This window comes from Anguilla anguilla, chromosome 3 (assembly GCF_013347855.1).
Source record: "Anguilla anguilla isolate fAngAng1 chromosome 3, fAngAng1.pri, whole genome shotgun sequence".
Lineage (NCBI taxonomy): Eukaryota > Metazoa > Chordata > Actinopteri > Anguilliformes > Anguillidae > Anguilla > Anguilla anguilla.
In genome coordinates, this window is record NC_049203.1 from 11,064,342 (window position 1) to 11,085,547 (window position 21,206).

The 21,206-nt window shown below is 45.6% G+C and overlaps 1 protein-coding gene across 4 annotated transcripts in view; it reads left to right on the forward strand.

Moving 5' to 3' along the window:
• The window catches only part of LOC118224067 (latent-transforming growth factor beta-binding protein 3-like), a 44,145-nt gene that overhangs the window by 16,446 nt on the left and 6,493 nt on the right, over positions 1 to 21,206 (forward strand). For 3 of the 4 annotated variants that reach the window (XM_035411238.1, XM_035411239.1, XM_035411242.1), the window contains exons 2-24: positions 675 to 938; positions 1,768 to 1,931; positions 3,259 to 3,364; positions 6,060 to 6,146; positions 6,941 to 7,057; positions 7,814 to 7,972; positions 8,741 to 8,881; positions 9,126 to 9,142; positions 9,793 to 9,868; positions 10,146 to 10,232; positions 10,375 to 10,500; positions 11,079 to 11,204; positions 12,351 to 12,479; positions 12,687 to 12,806; positions 14,998 to 15,120; positions 15,769 to 15,891; positions 16,024 to 16,143; positions 16,679 to 16,807; positions 16,960 to 17,130; positions 17,449 to 17,517; positions 18,152 to 18,280; positions 19,104 to 19,241; positions 20,603 to 20,743. In XM_035411238.1, the coding sequence (XP_035267129.1) occupies positions 675 to 938; positions 1,768 to 1,931; positions 3,259 to 3,364; positions 6,060 to 6,146; positions 6,941 to 7,057; positions 7,814 to 7,972; positions 8,741 to 8,881; positions 9,126 to 9,142; positions 9,793 to 9,868; positions 10,146 to 10,232; positions 10,375 to 10,500; positions 11,079 to 11,204; positions 12,351 to 12,479; positions 12,687 to 12,806; positions 14,998 to 15,120; positions 15,769 to 15,891; positions 16,024 to 16,143; positions 16,679 to 16,807; positions 16,960 to 17,130; positions 17,449 to 17,517; positions 18,152 to 18,280; positions 19,104 to 19,241; positions 20,603 to 20,743 (2,862 nt within the window). The remainder of the gene's footprint in view (positions 1 to 674; positions 939 to 1,767; positions 1,932 to 3,258; positions 3,365 to 6,059; positions 6,147 to 6,940; positions 7,058 to 7,813; positions 7,973 to 8,740; positions 8,882 to 9,125; positions 9,143 to 9,792; positions 9,869 to 10,145; positions 10,233 to 10,374; positions 10,501 to 11,078; positions 11,205 to 12,350; positions 12,480 to 12,686; positions 12,807 to 14,997; positions 15,121 to 15,768; positions 15,892 to 16,023; positions 16,144 to 16,678; positions 16,808 to 16,959; positions 17,131 to 17,448; positions 17,518 to 18,151; positions 18,281 to 19,103; positions 19,242 to 20,602; positions 20,744 to 21,206) is intronic. The other variant, XM_035411240.1, reaches the window with a different exon arrangement.

Genomic DNA, 21,206 nt, shown 5'->3' on the forward strand with positions numbered 1-21,206 from the left:
TTAATGTCCTTCTGTGATTTATTGTTTCAGCAATGTACCAAGTGTTTTTTCTACACCACCACCTTCAGCTTGATTAAATGGCTACCTTCACACTCCTTGAATACAGTTTTCAAGATATCATACCATATCATGTTCTTTTGGGTTTAATATACCTTTTTCCACGCATTAATTATTGTAGAATGTATATATGGTAAGTGCAAAGTGCATTACTTTGTTTTCCGTGCAAAATGTATTTATGAACATTATTGAGTATTCATTAACTCTAGCAAAAGGTTGCACACTTTCTTCATGCATGTAAAGGCCACATTCACTTGCAAGACAAGATGAAGAACAACGGCTGCATTACTTTGATAGATGTAGGAATCCAGGGATAGCATTGCTTTTGACGATTGCATCTTTAGTTTCTGTGAAATGTAATGATGGATGTTTACTTGTAACTTTGCATCATTTGATATCAATAATTTCTCGCTCTCACCCGCTCTCTCTCTCTCTCTGTCTTTCTCTCTCTCTCTCCCCCCCTCCCCCTCCCCCTCCATCTCTCTATCTCTCTCTCCCTCTCTCCCTCTCTTTCTCTTTCTCTTTCTCTCTCTCTCCGTCTCTCTCTCTTTCACTCTCTCTCCCTCCATCGCTCTCTCTCTCTCCCTCCATCTCTCCCTCTCTCTCTCTCTCTGCAGTTGTGTGCCCTCTCACATGTATGAATGGGGGGGTGTGTAACTCGCACAGCCACTGCCTGTGCCCGCCTGGCTTCACGGGTCGGCTGTGCCAGTTCCCCTCGCGCCAGCTGACGGGGACGAAGGGGGCGCAGGGCAACGCGCAGCCGGCGGGCCCCGATACCCGGAGCCCCGGGGACCAGCCGGGCGCTGGCCGGCACGTGGCACAGACCCAGTCTGTCTTCACCGTACCCCTGGCAAATGGAGGTGGGCACCACTCTTCAGAAGGTATCCCCTCACACACTGACCCATGATAGGAGAACTTAGTAATGGGAAAAACCCTCCCCCACACATTGCATGTCTTGGAGACGTAGTGTAGGAAGTAATCCAAAAAAGTTTCCGATAGTTGTGGTACTGTTTTCAGAGATTGTCCAGGTTCACTTTTGGAGACTGGGACTATGGGATGCATAATGACTTGGCTCAAACCTTCTTTTTGCAGGATAGTTTCCACGCTAATTGTGGACTGAACTCATCTGTTGTAGCTGACAGTGTAATTAGCTGCTTATATAATTCAGCGAATAGGTTGTACTCTTCACGGTTATTGCAAACAGAGATAATTCGCCAAAGTTCAGGCAACATGCTGTGTCAATTCATGTTTAATTAATCCGTCCCTAAGTGTTCTGAATTATTAAAAGGTTAATGGAACTTTCTAATTACACCCCTTAATCTGGGAGGTACAAGCCATCTGTTCTGCTGCCATTTTCACATGGAAGTTGATTATACTGCTTTTTCTGAAGAATAATTAGTATTTCAAGTGCTTGTATCACATAGCATGAGGCAATGATTATCTGCTCTGATAATCAGTATCTGTGCTTTAAAGTGCTTGGCAGGTGTATTGCTTGTAATTATAGGTGTACAGTAACACAAGGCTAAATTGGTCACTGTCACATCACTTTATTCTACCATGTGTGGAGTGTAACAAACACGAAAGGTTTGTTAGTTGGCTGTTGGATAATTGAGTGAATGAAAGGTTTCTGCTCATCATGCCTGAATATATACTGTGAGTGTGGGAGAGATGTTTTCAGCATTTTCAGTCCTCCTCCGTCTCTGTCTCCAGTGCAGTATAAAGTCCGTGTCCACCACGACCCGGACACCTCTGTTGTCATCCATCCCATGGAGCAAGCGGAAGCCAAACCTCCGCAGAAGGCGCCTCCCCGTGTCCCGCCACAGACGCACAAGCCACGGGGGCGGTGCTTCCAGGAGACCACGCCCAAACAGGCTGTGAGTTGACAGGATGTTCAGGAGTCAGTCTGACCGTCTAAATGAAGTGCTGCACAAGGACTTTGTGTGTGTGATATCACCTTCAAGAAGGTACAGAAAGCCCATTTCTATTCAATGAGTGTGTAGTTAACTGGACAACCAACAATAAGTATTGTAAACAGAAGTAAATACCACTATAAAGCTAGGCTATCTTTACATAGCTATACCTATAGCATTATCCCAAAAGAAAATCTGAACAAAATAAGGACTTCTAAAAGGACTGAAGGGAGCCATGGTGCAATGTGAAGAGGTGGGTCATCAGTCTGAATCATAAGATGGGCAGGGCTGAAATTGGCGGCCAGTGGATGATGACCGCCAGAACTAAGAGCTGGGTGGAGTAGGTGGTGACAAAGGGGCAGACTCTGTGGATGTTGTACTGGAAGAATCCGCATGCCTGACATACCGCTTTGACGTTCTAAGAGAGGGATAGTTAGTGGTCCGGTAGCACTCTGGGATTTCTGGCGGGTGAAGCGGGTGACACCGTGGTGCCGGTCAGGGTGAGTCAAAGGTCAGCGAGAGGGGGAGGGGGAGGGGGAGGGGGAGGGGGAGGACTCGGCTGGGAAGTACCGCATCTCAGTTTTAACCGAGCTGAGCGTCAGACCGTGGTTTCCCTTCCAGTTTAAGATGTCTTGTTGGAACGCTGAGAGACCAGTGTGGCTGAGGGAGGGAGGCACACACACAAGCCTCATGTTTTTGTGGAATTTCAGTACTTTCTGAAACTCTTTTGGAACAATGAATATCTGGAGTCACTTACATGTGCCACACCCTCTGTTCTGCTAACAGTTACCAGTGCATTTACATGGTTGATTTCATGGCTGTTAATTACAGTCGCATAGCCAAGTAAGCACTGTACATGAACTGATGGGATATAATTATTTGGTATTAAGACAAGCTATTTGTCCTTATGGTTTTAAGCATGTGTAATGCCAAGCCTTTATTAAACTTTTGTTATACTTTATATAACTGTTAGAGTTTAACTTTGGTTGGAGCTTGTTGCCTTCTGTTTTGCCAGGAACATCCGCTTCTAATTTGGAGTTTGAGGCACAGTGGGCAGCCCCCCTGCTTGTGCAAGAAGCATTGTTTTATTTAAACACTACGGGCCTGATTTACTAAGACCTTTAGCATATGCAAAACCTTTTATCACACGCGGAAACCAATAACATGACCAATGATTGGACATGCTGCTTGTTTTGGACCAATCGTTGGTTGTGTTATTAATTTTGCATGTGCTAAAGCTCTCAGTAAATCAGGCCCTAAAAGTTCTAACGATCAGATTTCCTTCTCTCAGTGTAGCAGTACCCCCCTCCCTGGACTGACCAATCAGGAGGATTGTTGTGGCAGCATAGGAAACTCCTGGGGGCAAAACAAATGCCACAAATGTCCAGAGCTGCCATGTGAGTACCCTGTACCTACCTCCTGCCCCAATCTGTTTAAATCTACCAGCCCCTGTTCCTACCCCCTGTCCCACTCTGGGTGAACCTACTAGCCCCTGTACCTACCCCCTGCCCCAGTCTATTTAATCCTACCGGTCCCTGTTCCTACCTCCTGTCCCACTCTGGGTGAACCTACCAGTCCCTGGTCCTACCCCCTGCCCCACTCTAGTTCTAGCTGTTTCCTGTTTAAAATGTTATTTACCTGTCAGATGTTTCTCTCTGCAGACCCTTGTGTATCTTTGTCTATAGTGGAGAGGGATAGCTACATATTCTTTTTTTTCTTTCTTTTTTGGCTGGACCGCAACAGCGGGGCCAGCCCTACAAAATGTCTGTGAGTGATTGACTGACTGAGTGATGAAGTGACACCATTGGTCTGCCGAGTTATGAAGTTACACCATTGGTCGGCTCAAATCACGTGTGTTAGGTCCAGCCATATACTAGGTTTTGACCTGGTCTTGTTTAGGATGCGATAAATTTCATGCATTCTAATCTAGCCTAAAACATATCATTTCTAATGCACTTTTATTTTTAACCCACCACTCTAATTTTAAATGTATGTTAGATAATAAACATAAAAACCATTGGAGGATTTCACCCTCTTTATATATAAACTTACAATATCCCTTGGGTTAATGCGGTGTATTCCCCTGTGAAGCTGTGTGACGGCCTTGAAATTCTGTCTTTGCAGAAGGTGGAATATGACCCTGCTTCATTTTCAGAAATTCAGAAAAAAAAGGTTTGAGCCAGCATTTCTGCGAGATTGTGGAAACTTGGCTTTGAACAGAGAGAGAGCTTTTCCACTTTTTGCACCGTGGAGCTCCATTCCTGGGCTTTGAGTCAGGCGGCGCACGGAGCGGGCTTTATAATTGTTAATAAAATCGATCCCCGTCTGACTCGGGACAGTGTGTCCTCATTAGGCGCCCCGGGGCCTCTGGCCTGTTCCTGACTGTTCCCACCCGCGGCCGGAGATATGGAACTTATTATCTCCCCCATCGTACCCCCTCTGCGCTCCTCAGCACAGCAGTGTTCTCACACTGCTTTGGGTAAAATTGACGTGGCGCGCGTCCAGAGCCGAGGAAATGCGGAGATATCCGCTGTAGATGGGCAGAGGAATACAAATGTTAGGGAGGCAAAGAGCAGAACTGTTCATGGGTTGGAAAAGGAGACCTGAAAAAATTTGGGGGCAGTTAAAAAAAAACACAACAGAATGAAATGATCAGTGTTGCCGACCAAAAGCATCGTTTGAAATGTTGCTTGCTAGTTAGTAATGTTAGCTTTTTTGTTTCAAGGAAGTTTCACAATTGTAGAATGAACCAAAAAAAATATCACTTCTGTGGAACATGGCCAATATTATTGGGAATCCCTCTACAATTTAGCGAGAACCTTTTCAGCTGTGTTTATTTAACAAAGAGCAGTCTGAGCTCTTTCAGTCTCTTTTAAAGTTGCCAATAGCACCACTCACTTCTGCAGAAAGCAGAATAAACTCCAGTGCATTGTATGTCCAGTATTATTTCACTCTTTATGTATGTTTTAAGATCTGCATTGTATACAAATGTAATAAAAATGTAATGTTTTAGTGTAACATTTTAAAGTTTATAGTCTGTAAACTTAAACACTCCCTCCCCTATAATTACTTTTTTAGATGTGGAATTTTCTATGGAAAGACACAACTCCCACATTAGCTATAGGTTAACTATAGGAGACTTCAGTCAGAGAGTCAGTTCCAGTGCCCATACAAGGACATGGTAGTGGTTTGAGAGCATAGCATAACTAGAGCAGAGCAGGAGGTGCTTTCTGTAGCAAAGAAGCCTGGAGCAGATTTTTAAAAATATGTTCCAGCAAAGCAGGATGAAAAGCAGAAATCTGTAAAAAAAAAAAAAAAAAAAAAAAAAAAAAAAAAAAAGAGAAAAAAAAGAAGAAATGGACTAGCTGGTTCAGAATGGCAGGAATAGACCTGGGGAATCGAGGGTAGAAGGATGACCGTGACGATCACCACAGTCTGTGGCACACAGCAGTACTAAGCTGCTAGATTTCACCTGCTACTGGGAATGTAGAGATGGCAGGGGAGAACTGTGAGGCGGTGGGGCCAGTCAGTAAGGAGTGGTTCATTAAAAAAGTGTTGCTGAGAAGTCCTGATAGCGTGGATTACTTAATCACAGAAAAATTCTCTTTCAGAGCAAACACCGCTGTTATATTAAATTGATGATCCACTGCCTCAAGGGATGTAATCCAAAAGACAAGAGTCTGAAAAGTGTCCCATAATTCAAATCATGTGTCAAAAATGATTTTAATAACTTTATTGATTGGTATGCTGGAAAAGAAGCTAACCCATTTATCTTTTTTGATGGCAAATTATTTAGACAATTTGTGATAGATGTTGCTATTTTATTTATTCTGCTTTTAGCTGCATATTACTATCCAGCTGAAAAATATATGGCTAGATTTTTTGAATTTTATTTTTAGAAATACTTAGAAATACAGCCAAACTAAACTTATACGGGAAGATTACTACAGAGTCTCAATAAACTAGTGCCAAATTTTACTGTTTAGTAATGATGACTGAATATGTAATTCTGAGGGGATTTTGTTGCATTTTCAGTCTCTCTCTCTCTCTTTATTTCAATCTCTTGTTCCCTCTTCTCACTCTCTGTTACAGTTCCCGGAGTCCACAAGTTAATAATTGAGGACTACGGCTCCACCTGTCCACAGGGCTACAAGAGACTGAACAACACTCACTGCCACGGTAGTGTCATCACATTAGCATTAGCAGCTTGTGCAGTGTTTCTCACATTAGTAGCAATGATACAGTTTGTCCCCACACAGATATGAGAAAGTTGCAAAGTTGTAATGTGTCCCTACATTAATAGTGAAATAACAGTGCATCCCTAATTGTCAATACCAATGACTCAGGACATCCCTACAGACACTGCAATGGTGCACTGCATCCCAGTACACATAGCAGTTTCACAGTGTTACCCTACAACAGTAGCAATACCAGAGCATGTAAGTAAGTGTATTTGTATTGATAGTGAAACAGGCATTTCACAGGAAGCACATTCCACCAAATTCACCAGGTTATCCTTTGTAGTGATCCTCAATAGAATCTCTAGAGAATTTTCACTTTATATTCACCAGCCATTTCAGACCAAAGAAATCAGGTGATCATCCATGTACTCAACTGCTTGAACTGATCGATTAAGTGCTGAGTATTAGCGAAACGCCAGCACACCCTGGGGCCCTTGTGGGCCAGGGTAGAGTAGCCCTGCTCTAGAATGCTTTCCACAGTACTGACTGAAATCTCTACAGCTGTATAGGACAGAACTCACCAGACCAATAGCAGTTATCTCAAAGGAACAATTTTCTGTTACTCTAAACTCCAGACAGCTGCTGTCACTGTGGGCAGCCATTCTGAAGCACATTGTGGAGGAAAACAGACCTCTCACGAATGGAAATGATCTTTTCACCTGTGCAGTTACGCCCCTGAATTTAACTCTCTCGTTCTCTCTCTCGTGCTCCCTGTTGGCCCCTCTCGCGCAGACATAAACGAGTGCACCATGCAAGGGGTGTGCCAGAACGGAGACTGCCTGAACACCCAGGGCAGCTTCCTGTGCGCGTGCAAGCCGGGCTTCGTCCTGGACCGAACGCGCTGCGTGGGTGAGAGCTCCCTCAGCCGTCCTGCCGCGCTCCGCTCGGGGAGATTTACTGGAAGCCAGCGAAAACCCTGCCCTAAATCTTCACGTGCCTGTTTCACAGGCCGAGCTGTTCCCCTCAATCACGCTACGCCGATCTGGAATGTGTTTGGTCGAGAGGCGCAACGCATTCAATTTTCCTGGTGTACAAATCCGTAACAGATTTTAATTTGTATGAGGGCAGTAACCTCGTGTGTAAATTAAAAGGTCTGCCATTGACGGGTGCACATGTAGGAATTCCTTTTCTTTAAAAAAAAAAAAACAGCAACAGTATTCAGTTATACATTTTTTGTATGACTATATAAATCGCCACAGAACCAGATGTGAAAACAGGTGCACATTTACTGTGTGTAAATGGGACCGAGTCATGAAACAGTCATAAAATTTCATCCGCACTGATTATTTGAAACGGCACAAGTAATGAGGGAGAGCTGGTCCCAATTTTCGCTTTCCGCTACAAGCAATAATTGTGTTTCTATACTTTATCAACCCTGTTAATATCAAAATCTAAAAATAGCCACTTGAAATGTATGTGCTGTAATGTATACATATAACATCTGCTTTAGATAGCACAATTTATATTCTTTCTGCAATCTGATCTGTCCTGTCTCTGACACTATACAACTCCCTTCCCCAATCCCCGGTCCAACCTGACCCCCTCCCTCCCCACGTCCTTCTCTCCATCCCTCCGGTTCCCACAATCCTTTGCTCACCTGTGCAGCGGAGCCCCCGGGGGATCTGGGCCTGTGCTTCCTCCTGGTGGGGCAGGGGGGGCAGTGTGAGCACGCTCTGCCCACTCAGCTGTCTCAGGAGATGTGCTGCTGCACCGTGGGAAAGGCCTGGGGCAGCGGCTGTGAGAGGTGCCCCCAGGATGGCACGGGTCAGTGTGTGTGTGTGTGTGTGTGTGTGTGTGAGTGGGAGTGTGTGTGCATGTGCGTGTGTGTAGGGGGGTGCGTGTGTGCGTGTGTGTGTGTGTGTGTGTGTGTGTGTGTGTGTGTGTGAGTGCGCACGCGCGCGTGTGTGTGTGTGAGTGTGAGTGGGAGTGTGTGTGCATGTGCGTGTGTGTAGGGGGGTGCGTGTGTGCGTGTGTGTGTGCCTGTGTGTGAGTGTGTGTGTGTGTGTTTGTGTGTGCATGCCTGTGTGCGTGTGTGTGTGCAAGTGTGCATGCATTTGTGTGTGTGTGTGTGTGTGTGTGTGTGTGCATTTGTGTGTGTATGTATATGTGTGTGGTCCGATCCCACACACATACACATGGTGTGTGAACTATACACCAGGAATGTTTCTTTGATTATATCAGTCCCATTGGGTTTCATAATTATAACAAGGACAATGATCTTTGAGCCTGACCTTGTTTTTCTCAGAGATATTTTAGTTTTGAATCATCAATGCTAATCATTCACTGCATGCTTTCAAATGTTTTTTCTATGTGATAGCTATTAAGGTACAGATCTCTTCATTTAGTAGTCATTTCCTGCCATGGTATGGTATGGGAGTGTTTTACACAGATCAGATTTACTCTTAGCATTACTGTAGATTGGCTCCTATTCCCAGTGATGTCACTGTTTAATTTAATCAAGAGAGCAGTGTTTCATGAGTGAAGCCCTAGTTAAACTCGAAACTAACATCAGTGTGTCTCTTCCTCTCTCAGCATCCTTCAGCAAGATCTGTCCTGCTGGAAAGGGGTACATATTACACAGTTACAGGGACACCCTGACCATCCCCCCACAGACCCTGCCGATCTACCCAAACCTAGAGAAGGAGACCCCAAAAACTGAAAATGAGAGGCAAGGTGAGCACCACAGTGAGGCAGACAGAAAAGAGAGATATTTTTAATTTTTTAAAATTGACTTTTTTGAGTAGTCTTCCTTTCAAACAGTCATGAACAATTGGTTTAAAAGCCTTCACCACACTGTAATTACCCCTCATATAGTGAACGCACAGCACCCTCGAGCATGGTTATACTGCTAATCTTCCATAGAGAAGCAGGTTGTGAGTAAGTGATGTCATGTGGCTTTTCTCTTTCTCTGTTTCAGTGGTGAAGTTCCCACCAGTAAGTTGCCCTTTTTAACGTGTGTCCAGTGCTGCTCTACGCCACCCCTCAAAGGCTTCCTCTGTTAGAGTCTCTGGACCAATCGTGCAGAGCTCAAAGCATGTGATGAGTTTTCAAAAACACCTTTTTTCAAGTTAAATTTCATTTTTATTTTGGATTTTGACCATTATCTGCATGGGCTGGCCTTTCTCTGTCTTGATTTGTTGAATCACCCCAGCTGGGCCAATGCTGTGTTCGTAGTTCCTAATGTTTTTGATATTCATGTTTAGGTTACGTGTCATTCATGCCTCGTTTTGTAGCATTGCGTTGTTTTCTGTGTATGTTTGTCGTGTGATCACCCTGCATGCGGGGTCGCATGTTGGGTGTGTGATGTCGCTGGCTGCCTGCAGTGAGAGATGCATGAGGGGTGACATAGGGGTGACATAGCTCAGGAGGTAAGACCGATTGTCTGGCAGTCGGAGGGTTGCCAGTTCAAACCCCGCCCTGGGCGTGTCAAAGTGTCCTTGAGCAAGACACCTAACCCCTAACCCCTAACTGCTCTGGCGAATGAGAGGCATCAATTGTAAAGCGCTTTGGATAAAAGCGCTATATAAATGCAGTCCATTTACCATATAAATGCAGTCCATTTACCATATGTTGGTTCTCCTCAGCTGGATCCTGAGGTTGTGGAGGCCACCCCTCCCATGCAGCTGTCCACCACCAGCACCCAGGGGCCCAAGCTGCCAGGTACTGATCCCAGACCAGCTGTCTGCAGGCTGTGCAGGCAGCCCAGGTCTATTCCTCTCCTCTTCTCTTCTCTTCTTTTCACGCATCAGCTGGGAATGAGATATTATTCCCTCCTGTTTTCAGTCCAGTTAGGAATCTGAGGTATCTCTTTGACAGCAACACATTTTAAATGGTCATATGAGGATAGAATAAGCGTTAGGGGATTTCTGAGTGTTCTATCTCTCTCTCTTTCTCTTGGTCTCTCACTCTCTCTCTCTCTCTCTCTCTCTCTCTCCAGTGATTGTGGCCAAACCCTCACCCCCTCCCATTGTGAAGGTTCCGCCCGAGAACAGCCCGCTGGAAGTTGGGCAGACGCAGTACCCACGTGAGTACCTCAGGAAGCGCGGCCTTTGTGTGTTGGAAGGCCCTGCCCGGTGTGAAAGCGGCAGTTTGTGAAAGCCCACCGTAGCCTCCCCAAATGCAGTGTGGCCTTGTCTTTGTCCCCCCCCCCCCCCCCGGCGCTCCAGAGACGGACGAGTGTCGGCAGAACAGGAACGTCTGCGGGCACGGGGAGTGCGTGAGCGGGTTCAGCGGGTTCAGCTGCCACTGCAACGCCGGGTACCGCCCCCATCCGCAGAGGAGGAGCTGCGTGGGTGAGCGCACTGTTTACCTTGCCGGGCGCGACGCGTACGGCCTCTTATTGGACTGCGCTACAGTGTTTTCACTGGCTTACGCCACAGGGCCGGTTAAGCTACTAATTTGTGGTCTGTGGAGAGAAAAAATAAAGATTATAGCATGTAGAAGCTTGTGCAGACATGTACCGTATGAAAAGGTTTTTATTTTTTTTGCTAAATAAAGTACAACCAGGGGCTTTTATGATTGTTTTTAGATTTTTTAAATCAAACATATTTTGACATACTAAGCAGGATTTTTACCTTGAAAATATTATTAAATAACCAAGGCATGTCTATGATGCACTGGCAATCTCTGTCTTTGTGCACTCTACCTGTATTTTTTATTCTAAGATGTATTTGGGTCTTTTCTTGGCGTGGCTCTCTTTCTGAGATGGGTGGGTGTGGCTACAGAGCCCGTGGTTTAAGATCTGTTTGCACGTTGTGCAGTCTGTCTAATGTTACCTGGACTATGACCTGTACCAGGGGGTCAGGGTGCGGGAGGGTACCCCTGGCAGGCTGGACTTTCATGACACCCTTGGCCTTGTCCATCTTCGCAGATGAGAACGAGTGCGAAGGGGAGCCCTGCGGACCTGGGAGGGGCTTATGCATCAACACCGTGGGATCCTACAGGTGTCACTGTAACCATGGCTACAAGCTCCAGTACGGAAAGCTCACGTGCGTAGGTGAGCGATGGGGAGTGCTGCAACTTTAGCATTCAGCAGGCTAATATTTCAGCAAGTTTAAATATCCCTCTCTGCTATGATTACAATGAACAAATTTAAGATCTGTGAATTTCATTTGTAAAAACAATAATCAAAGCACTTACCATATCTCAGAGAAGAATTCAGTAAAATTTTACTTGGCAAACCATTTTTACTCTGCTTACTTTTTCTATTCCAATTCGTTTCAACACATGCTGAAAAAACAGGAAACGACCTTGCTAATGCAATGTAAATATTCATAAAGATACTGGAGCACTGAGCTTGGCATTGTTCCTAGAGCTGAATGCATCACTGTAGTGAAAAATAAGTATATCTTACAAAACAATCAGTGAAAATATTTAGGGAACTCTGTCAAGTACAGTTAGCAAAAAAGAAAAGAAAAAAGAAAAGCTAAACGTTAGCACCTTAGCCAGCGAGCTGATTTAGCGATGCTTACAGTGCACAATGGTTTGTTTTGACATCTGCATAATCAGCGATTATCTATGAAACCTTACTGCTCTTTATTCTCTCTGCACACCATGGGGGGATAGCTGGCTACAGATGGCTAAACACAAGAGACCTGAAGTCAGTTACACTAATGATAGCTGAGCACAGCCTTGTGGCATCGGTCACAACATCTTTATACCCCACTTAATTTTGTGAGTCAACTCTGGTTTGAAAAGCCGGATTGACTTTCTTTTGGCTGGTGTCGTTCCTTATGGGAATCCAGCTTCCTGAGTCCCTGTATTTAGCGGCTATTCCTGGGCAGTTTTCAGTGGCGTTTTACTTTATGTCTTTCATGCCAGTGGGATACGAGAGTTTTCCTCCTTTGAAGTCCTGGGGGTGCTGCAGCTCTAGTATGTAACAAAGACGCCTCTCGCTCGACGGCTGATGACCAGCTGGAGTGGTGGGTCGTTTGACCGCCGCGGTCAAACAATTAGCCTCGGTTCTAGTGACTGAGATCAGAGAAAGGAGGGACCAGGAATGGGGAACTGCAGCAGGGACTTGCTGCCCTGGATACCTGAGCTGTTGGCTCGGGGGTACCAGGTAACGCAGGTTGAGTTCAGCATAGCCCCGTTTCCAGTTGTGCTCTGGATCAGAACGGCCTGGATTTTCACTTCCTGACAGATGTGAACGAATGCGCCAAGCCGAACACCTGCGGAGAGGGGGGGCAGTGCGTCAACCTGCCCGGAACGTACAAGTGCCAGTGCTATGAGGGCTATAAGAGCAAGTCGCATCAACAAGTGGCTTGTGAAGGTCAGAATGCCTGCATCTCCCTGCACAGAACATCACATACTACAGGCCTTGGAGGCTGAAAATTGCAGTGTTCCCATAATTTTTTAACAGACCCATTTGTGTGTGTGTTTTTTGTGTGCTTGTTTGTTTGGATGTATGTGTGTGTGTGTGTGTGTGCTTGTTTGTTTGCATGCGTGTGTGTGTGTTTGTGTGCGTGTGGGTTTTCAGACATTGATGAGTGCCTGGACCCCAACAGCTGCCCAAACCAGCAGTGTGAGAACACGCCCGGCTCCTACGAGTGCACACCCTGCCAGCCGGGGTACCACGCCCGGGGCGGGGTCTGCTACGGTGAGTCCCTGGTGTTTCCACATCACACCCCCGACAGACACACACACATCAGCCAAAGAGGTTCTCCCTTCTCATCCTTCATTTATTTGTCCCCCTGTACACAATCTGACTCCTCTCGACTGTTTACCATTCCTTAAACAGCATTACCCAGCAGCCCCTGCTTCTGATGTACCTGCACAATCTTATCTCCTTGCCAGGCTCCCATTGCATTCCACAATATTTATGCTAATAAAATACACTTGCCCAAAGCATTTGTACCCTTCACAAGGATAAAGTACTGTGTTGCACAGCAGTTATATTTACAGTGACTATTTTTTTACATTTTGTTCTTCCACTTAATTTTTATTCTGTTATTTCTCTCAGCAAATACTTGTCAGCGTCTGTTTACAACATTGAAATATCGGTGATACCCTTTGGTTAAAGTAGTCTGTAAGTATTTGCAGTGTGTGCAATTAAACACATGTCCTCTGTTTTATTTATTTAAGCTTGCCAAGATTCTGCAAGACAGAGCTTTATTCTAGAAAGAGGAATTCTCAGTGCTTAAAGTCATACTGTCTGGTTTTGTCTTCATGAACCGTGCCCCACGAGAGAATTAGCAGTCACTTCAGAAAGAGTGGAAACCTCTGCCGTGTTTTCCAGATGTGGATCCAACAAGATTTCACGTACCTTTGCTCTTTCTTTCATTACCTCTCCGTTTCCATAAACACCGTCTCTCCTCTGGTCCAGCAGCGGATTCCCTGAGATCATAGGAAAGCAGGAAACTGACTTATCTCTTTATATTTCCAGCTGCACACAATATCTTGAGCAGGAGTCTTAACCTGTCGGATCCAGGCATGTACAAATCTGAATACCTAACCGCTGGTCCGGTGGAAACTTGCCGCCACTGAAACTGGGGTCAACCAACCAATCATCCTAAACGCAGTTGCAGCTGCATTGTTTTTGTGTGCAAATGGCTGCAATACAATCAATGCTAGCTAAACTTTTAAACTATTTTTTAAAATAACTAATGTACATCTGTCAGTTGCTCATACAATTTGGCCATTTTTATTTTAGTGAGAAGGTCTATATGACCGATAGATTGGTGCAGTTGTGCTGACCCCAGGACTGCATGTGGGGGACTGCGGGGAGGCCATGCAGTGACGGAGGCTAGTTGTACCCGGATCAGAGATGCCCACCCCCCCTTGCCCCCCCCCCCCCCCCCCCCCCCCCCCCGCTCTGGGTGGCTGTGCTTCTCTCGTCACCCCACCCTCCGGGATGTAGCGCCCCACCCTGCTCCATTTCCAGCTCCCGCTCCATTAAGCCCCTGATGAAACGCGGCTAAACCTGTACGTGCTACGTTATGCTTGCGGCAGCACTTCGGTATGGTCCGATGCTGGATCCCGGTAATGCCAAGATGGGTTTTGATCGCTATTTCATACTGTTTTTATCTGGAAAGTCCCTACGGAAGAGCTGGAAATGGGGAGATTCGCGAACATGTTCTTTCCAATGCACATGTTCTTTACCTTAAGGGCTGTGGTGAGTGGTGTGTGTGTGTTTGTGTGTGTGTGTGTATGCGTGCGTGGGTGTGTGTGTGTGTGTGTGTACAATGAAAGCATTGCTTATACTTGTGAAGGGGAGAGAGCGAGAGAGAGGGGAAAGGGAGAGATGGAGAGAGGGGTGCTTTCTCCATGTGTTCTCCAAGCTTGTTGTGCGACTTCTCAGCTATCAATGCATTAAGAGCCATATTGCTTAAATTAACCAAAGCTATTCACAATGTAGCTGGTGTCTTAGGCCAGTAAACAATGGATACAGTCAAGACTATATCCTGGTACAAAGCTCAATTTCCAGTTCATACATGTGGAGTTGTAGTTATGACAATATGATTATTACATGTATGTGAGTTAGAATACATGTGAATAACAGTTAATGAATTAAAACATATCTTTCCAAAGTTTTTTGTCAGGAGGTCCAATATCGCGTAGCATTCCCGCAGCTTCATACCGCTTTGCACTTAAGCAGCGTGGGCGGGTGGGATTCTGAAGGGGGAAATGAAAGTTACGCTGTGCGGTTATACTTCCTGTCCCACTCACATTAGGGCCAAAACAGACCGCCTTTTGTCTGCTTTTGCGGTGTAAGGATGGGCGGGCACGGTTTTTGTTACCTGGGGGGTTTGTTTCATTCCCGTTGTTGTGGGCTGCCCCTGCACCCCCAGATGTGGACGAGTGCCAGGCGAGAGGCACGTGCCCCAACGGACACTGTCAGAACCTTCAGGGAAGCTACCGCTGCCAGTGCAACGAAGGCTTCGAACCCGAGTCCGATGGCAAGAGCTGCAAAGGTCAGTTTTAGGGCTGGATCCAGGCCCCAGCTAACGCAAAACGTTCTCGCAATGTTGCTGCCATGCAGCGGCAACGTTATGACATTGACCAAACATTCCAGTCACGCTGTGAAGACATTTTGTGTTAGCTGGGGGACCTGCTGCTGTGCTTCAGAGTTGAATGGTTCGGGAATGGTTGTTTTTCAAACGTGTTTTGGCAGAGGTCTGGTGGGCTGCTGGCAGACTTGTGTTAGAGTCATTTAAATTAATTTTAGGAAACTCTGGCAAGTCTTTGAGAACACTCTATTTTTTTTGCAAACTCTTTCTCGTTGACAAAAGGCTTACCAATGTAGTTATGTAGTTATGTTTTGTTTATATATTACAGGATGTATGCAAGAGTGTTTAAAACACGCATTTTATGTCATCTTATTGACTCTGGGGGATCAAACAACCCACACTGTATATTTATAAAAGTATGAGAAGCTGAACATAGAAACTCATTGCAGTGTAAAATGAAGTATGTGTACTTATAAATTCAGTACACGTAATCTATATTGGACTCTGTTGATTTAACACTGAGGATATTTCTGTGTAACAGAGCGGTCTGAAAGGCCGGTAATGGTTATTGTGGCTGGTGCTGAGGGGATGGTGTGTTGCTGCCTCCTGCAGATACCGACGAGTGCGAGGACGACAGGCTGTGTGCAAACGGCCGCTGTGTGAACACAGAGGGGTCCTTCCTCTGCGAGTGTTACCTCGGATACCGGCTCACCCAGGAGGGAAGCCACTGCGAAGGTGACGGATGCTATTTTCACTGCTATTTACAAAAACTAGCAGTGACCCGCTGCCCGATGATGACCGTCAGACACACGGACACCAATCGTACGTTTTCATGTGTCGTTTTTGGTATGCGTGTGTTTATTTTAGATATAAATGAGTGTGAAAGGTCCTTTAACTGCCAGCGGGGGCGCTGTATGAACATGATGGGGTCCTATCGGTGTGTGTGTCCGGAGGGCTTCCAGCTGGTCAACGGGAGACGCTGCCAAGGTATTTTATACCATGTGTCCGCCTCTCTCTTTCTCCCCATAACTTTCCCACAACCTTTCTCCCAGTGGTTTTCGGTATATTGTAAGGTAATGATTCTCTTATATTTGGAAAAGTTTTCAAGAATTTTCTGCGTCACCTGAACATGTCTTTTCTGCAAACTCCATATAGATTTGGGCTTGCGGCATCCAAAACGACGCAACGATTACAATGCATGTGTTAGATATTTCTGCCTTTGTGGAAAGCAGCAGCATCATCAGACATGGAATGGAGCGCTTAAAGATGATGCTGTATAATTGCAGACATATGTCACGTCCATATGTTTTTATATATTCCTTTATTAATAAGCCTTCTAAGTATGCGGCTGGCAAGGCACAGCATCTCTGGTACTGGACAGTAGGAGAGGGCCACAGCTGTAATGAAGCTGAACTGGAGGGTGTGTTGGGGTGATGCAGGGTTGTGATGTGCAGTCGTAATGAAGCTGAGTTGGAGCGTGTGCGAATGATGCAGGGTTGCTGGTTTGTGTATCTCCTGACAGACGTGGACGAGTGCAACAAGGACAGGAGCCTGTGCCGGCCGCACGGCGTGTGTGAGAACAGGCAGGGCAGCTACGTCTGCGTCTGCAACGACGGCTTCATCAACTCCGAGGACAGCCACAGCTGCGAAGGTACTGTACCACAGGCCTCCATATGGGTCCCCCACTTCCCCTGCGTGTGTCAGTGAACAGATGCGCCCACTTCCCAGATGTTTGTCAGTGAATAGATGAGTTACTATGGAGACCAAATGCTGAGTAATGTGGCTGGCTTTCTGCCCCCGCAGCTGTTGAGATCTTCGTGGAGGACAAGAAGGAGTGTTACCTGAACCTGGACGACACAGTGTTCTGTGACAGCGTCCTGGCAACCAACATCACCAAACAGGAGTGCTGTTGCTCCATCGGCGTGGGCTGGGGCGACCAGTGCGAGATCTACCCCTGTCCCGTCCACAACTCTGGTACCTCCAGAATATTGAATTAAAGTACATTCGAAAGTGGAAAGCCATCAGAATGTTTTCCAAGGAACGGTTTGTAACTTCTGAAAATATATCCGTGTATATAAGCTGTGTATTGGTTACTACCACTACAGCTTGATAATCAATGGCTTTAAAATCAGGTTAAAACATTGTCCCTTTTCCCATATCATCCAATGTTTACAGTCAGCTCAAAGCAGTGTGCGGCTTGAATGTAAGGTTTGTAAGCTGTGTGGCATGGGTGGGTCAGGTTCCCCCCCAACCCTAATCTCCCCGTCGTTTCCCTACCGTTTGCCTTTGCAGTCGAGTTCCTCTCTCTGTGTCCCATCGGCAAAGGATTCTACAATGAAGAGAGCGTGGCAATGCACAGGGGTGAGCTCTAAAATCTCTGATGACTTGGCATTCTGTAAAGGCAAAAAAAAAAGTTACCTTCACACTCTGTCTCATTTTAGTGACTAATCTAAAACATGTGCACAAGACTGTTTTCTAGGCAATTTCATGGCACCATAAAAATTGTTGGGACTAGATGGACCAGGGGACTCCTAAAACAATTTAACTCTGATAGTCTGGATGTTCATTATGGGAATAACATCAATGTTTTCATGGCTATTAGTAAAATCAATATAAAGAACAAACTGTATGTGTAATAACAGGTGTACAGTATACAGTGGGCATGGTTAGTTAATCAGTGGACTTGGGAATGTTAGAAAGCCTTATACTTTCTCAGACAGTGCTCACAACATTGTCACACGCACACACACACACACACACACACACGCAGGTACAGATTGTCATATTTTTTAAAAATATTTTTGTGTTTTCCTGAAACTGTTTGGGACAAAGCTAACAATTAGTGGGACTCTGTTTTATATTCATTCTTCTTTTATACATACAAAATTAAAGTTTGCTAAAGTTACCGTGTGACATCACCGCTCTTCCACACAGAGCGCTGTACGTTGTGCGCCATCTTGGTTCTCAGCTGTCGCTCTCCGTCTCCTTTTTGCAGACATCGATGAGTGTGTTCTCTTTGCCGATGAGATCTGCAAAGAGGGCCGCTGCATGAACACCCAGCCAGGCTACGAGTGCTACTGCCAGCAGGGCTTCTACTACGACGGCAACCTGCTGGAGTGCATCGGTAAATCAGCTCCTTAACCATCGCCAGGGCCTCTATCCACACACATAGCTTTTAACCGCTAGTGGGGGACTGTTTGAGACCAAAACTGCAACTGACCCAAGAAGCCTGACAGATGGGTTTGCTGTAATTGATTACTTTTTACCTTGCCGTGTATTGGGGAGTGCCATGTACATTTAACAGTATATTCACAATCCATAACTTTGCAGAATCCATACTTGCTATTCCAAATATCGATGTAAGTTAATGCTAAAGTAGGTATTTCAGAAATATTGCTACAAAAAGGATTTCAGAAGCTAGCGGTGTGTCTTGATATATATACAATACTTACAATGCAATAGTTTCATCATTGCGTGAATCAGGTAGATGAGTTCTCCATAACTTGTTTATTAATGATAATTAGGTGTCTCAGACAGTTTTTTTTTTACAAGTTACCCCCTTTCTACTTCTTGGGTATTTTCTGAGCCATTTAGCAGTGATTATGTGGGGGAGCCTGCATACAGCAATAGAATTTAGTGAGGTTTCTGCCCAAACTTAAATGAAATCAGTGGTAGTTTATTTCTGTAGATAAGGTAGAAGCTGTTATTACTATACAGTGTTGGAGTTATTTTGCAGCCCTGGCTGCCCTTACTGATGGTGTTTGTTCACCTGAGTCCCCCGTACTGAATGGAGTAGTGTGAAGCGTATTTCACTGACCCTTGCCGCTCTGTAGTTGTGGCACCGGCGTGCGAATCGGCAGCCCTGTCTGCGGTCAGACTTTTCACGTCCTCCCGCCCGCGGTTTCCGTGCAACCCCGTGTCCTTATGTGCCCCCCCCCCCCCCCCAGATGTGGACGAGTGCCACGACGAGTCGCTGTGCGCCAACGGGCGATGCGTGAACACGCGCGGCTCCTTCTACTGCACCTGCAGCCCCCCCTGGACGCCCGACGCCTCCAACAAGAAGTGTGTGGTCCCTGTGCTCGCAGGTCAGTGCTGCGAGGGCCCTCGTGAGTCACACAGGCACTGACTGAGCTCATTACAAAGCCACAGACTCTCAGTGTTCAACACTTTCTGAGTGTTAACTTTACAGTGTCGTAGTGAACAGGCCAGCTCTCGGCTGTGGGGTAAAATGAACGTACTCTGAAAATCTAAAAACGTTATTATAATGGACCGTATTGTCTTCGGCATTGGCAACTGCCACTTGTGTTCCTTTGTTAGTGCTCACGTTTCCAGTGTGTGTTGGAAGTTACAGTAGATTTCATTGTGCATGCAATACAGAAAATGGATTTCCATCTGTCTCAGATTGTCATGGTTTACTGTACATCTGCTTACTGCCCTCTCTGGTGATATGAACTCAGAAGTCAAGGTTTCTAGTCTCTCATTAGCTGTAGGCAACTTTCAAGGTAAAAATGTGATTTTGAAGTGTTTTTAATTTGGGTGTCTGTGTAAGCCCCGTTTTAGGATTGACTCATGAAAAGCAGTGTAACTGGTGTGTTATATGGACCACCAACAAACTCATCTAGGCAGGAATTCATTAAGGTTGATTTGGATTCATTTGCTGCCATATTTTTGTTTATCGTTATGCATTTTAGTTTACGCTAAAAACATTTTGGTTTTCAGGTTATTCTGTGCTAATTGACTGAAGTCAGCTTTATTAGACAATTCCACCCGCTCTCTCTATTCGTGAGATTGTTTAACAGAGAGAGTCCTTGAGTTGCTAAATGCAGTCACAGAGGTCAGCCAACCAATCAGCACTCTGGTCTCCACATAATTAACTGTGATTGGTTTCTCAGCCGTTCACATTTGTCCCTTATTATTCATTTGTATTTTCTTTCACTCCTGGACTCTCACTGCATATACTGTGTACCAAGTTTCCTGGGTTTTCAAGGTTAATAGCGGTGTGTTGTTGCTGGTGCCCACAGGGTGTGAAACTCGCGAAAATGCAAATCCTTTGGCTCACAAAACACAAAACAAGTCCTGGTGCATTGCTGTAAAGGCTTGTTGATTACACACAATCGGAAAGGTGTGAGCATAGGGTCTAATTGATGCAAGTACCACATTTGGCATGTCTGGGCAGTTTATGTTGCATACTGTTGCATTTTGTTTCCACTGAAAAATACTCCACATCTGTTTCTAATTTACCCTGGTTGGTGGTGAAACCACCTGTGGCTCATTTCAAGCTTTCAAACCACTTTTTTTTTTTAAACTACAATATAATCGTCCCTTTCAGGGCGGACTTGACTTAGCCTAATCCGATCGTAAGCCCTTCTTAAGCACACAGAGGTCTCCGGGAGCAACGCCGAGGCCACAGACGGCCCTAAGGCTAGCTTTGTCGCGCGTTCTGTAGGTGTGGACGAATGCCGTGACCCCGCCAACTGTAAAAACGGCCAATGCGTGGACACCGCCGACTCCTACTACTGTCTCTGCACGCCACCCTGGACCCTGGGGACTGACCGCAACAGCTGCATCCCCCCCGAGGAGCAGGGAGGTGAGTGGACCGCGCGATGGATTGGACGCTGTTCGGCACTGGAACATCTATGGAGCCCGGTAGCTAATTTAGCTCTGTTGCTAGTCCAATCAAGACCTCTTGGTCTGTCAATTTCTTTTTTCTTTTTTTTTTTTTTTGTTATCAGAATTTAAATGGCTTGGATATTTATTAAGAGGTACACGGTGTCTCTTACCGAAGAGCTTGCAGTAGGGAAGTAGAAATTTCGGTAGAGAACCGATGAGCCTTTTGGAAAATCTGTCTGTAGGAAACTGAATTAGATGCCAGGTGTCTGGGAGGTGTAGTCCAGGAAAGGGAACTGGATGTGCTGCAGAGGAGGGAGGGCTATGTAGGATGTTTCTGAGAGGGTTTACTATTTCACATGATCTATAGTATTTTTAGTAACTACTGATTTATCTTAAATTCATGTTTATATGCCTATTGATTCCATAAAACGAAACTGTTG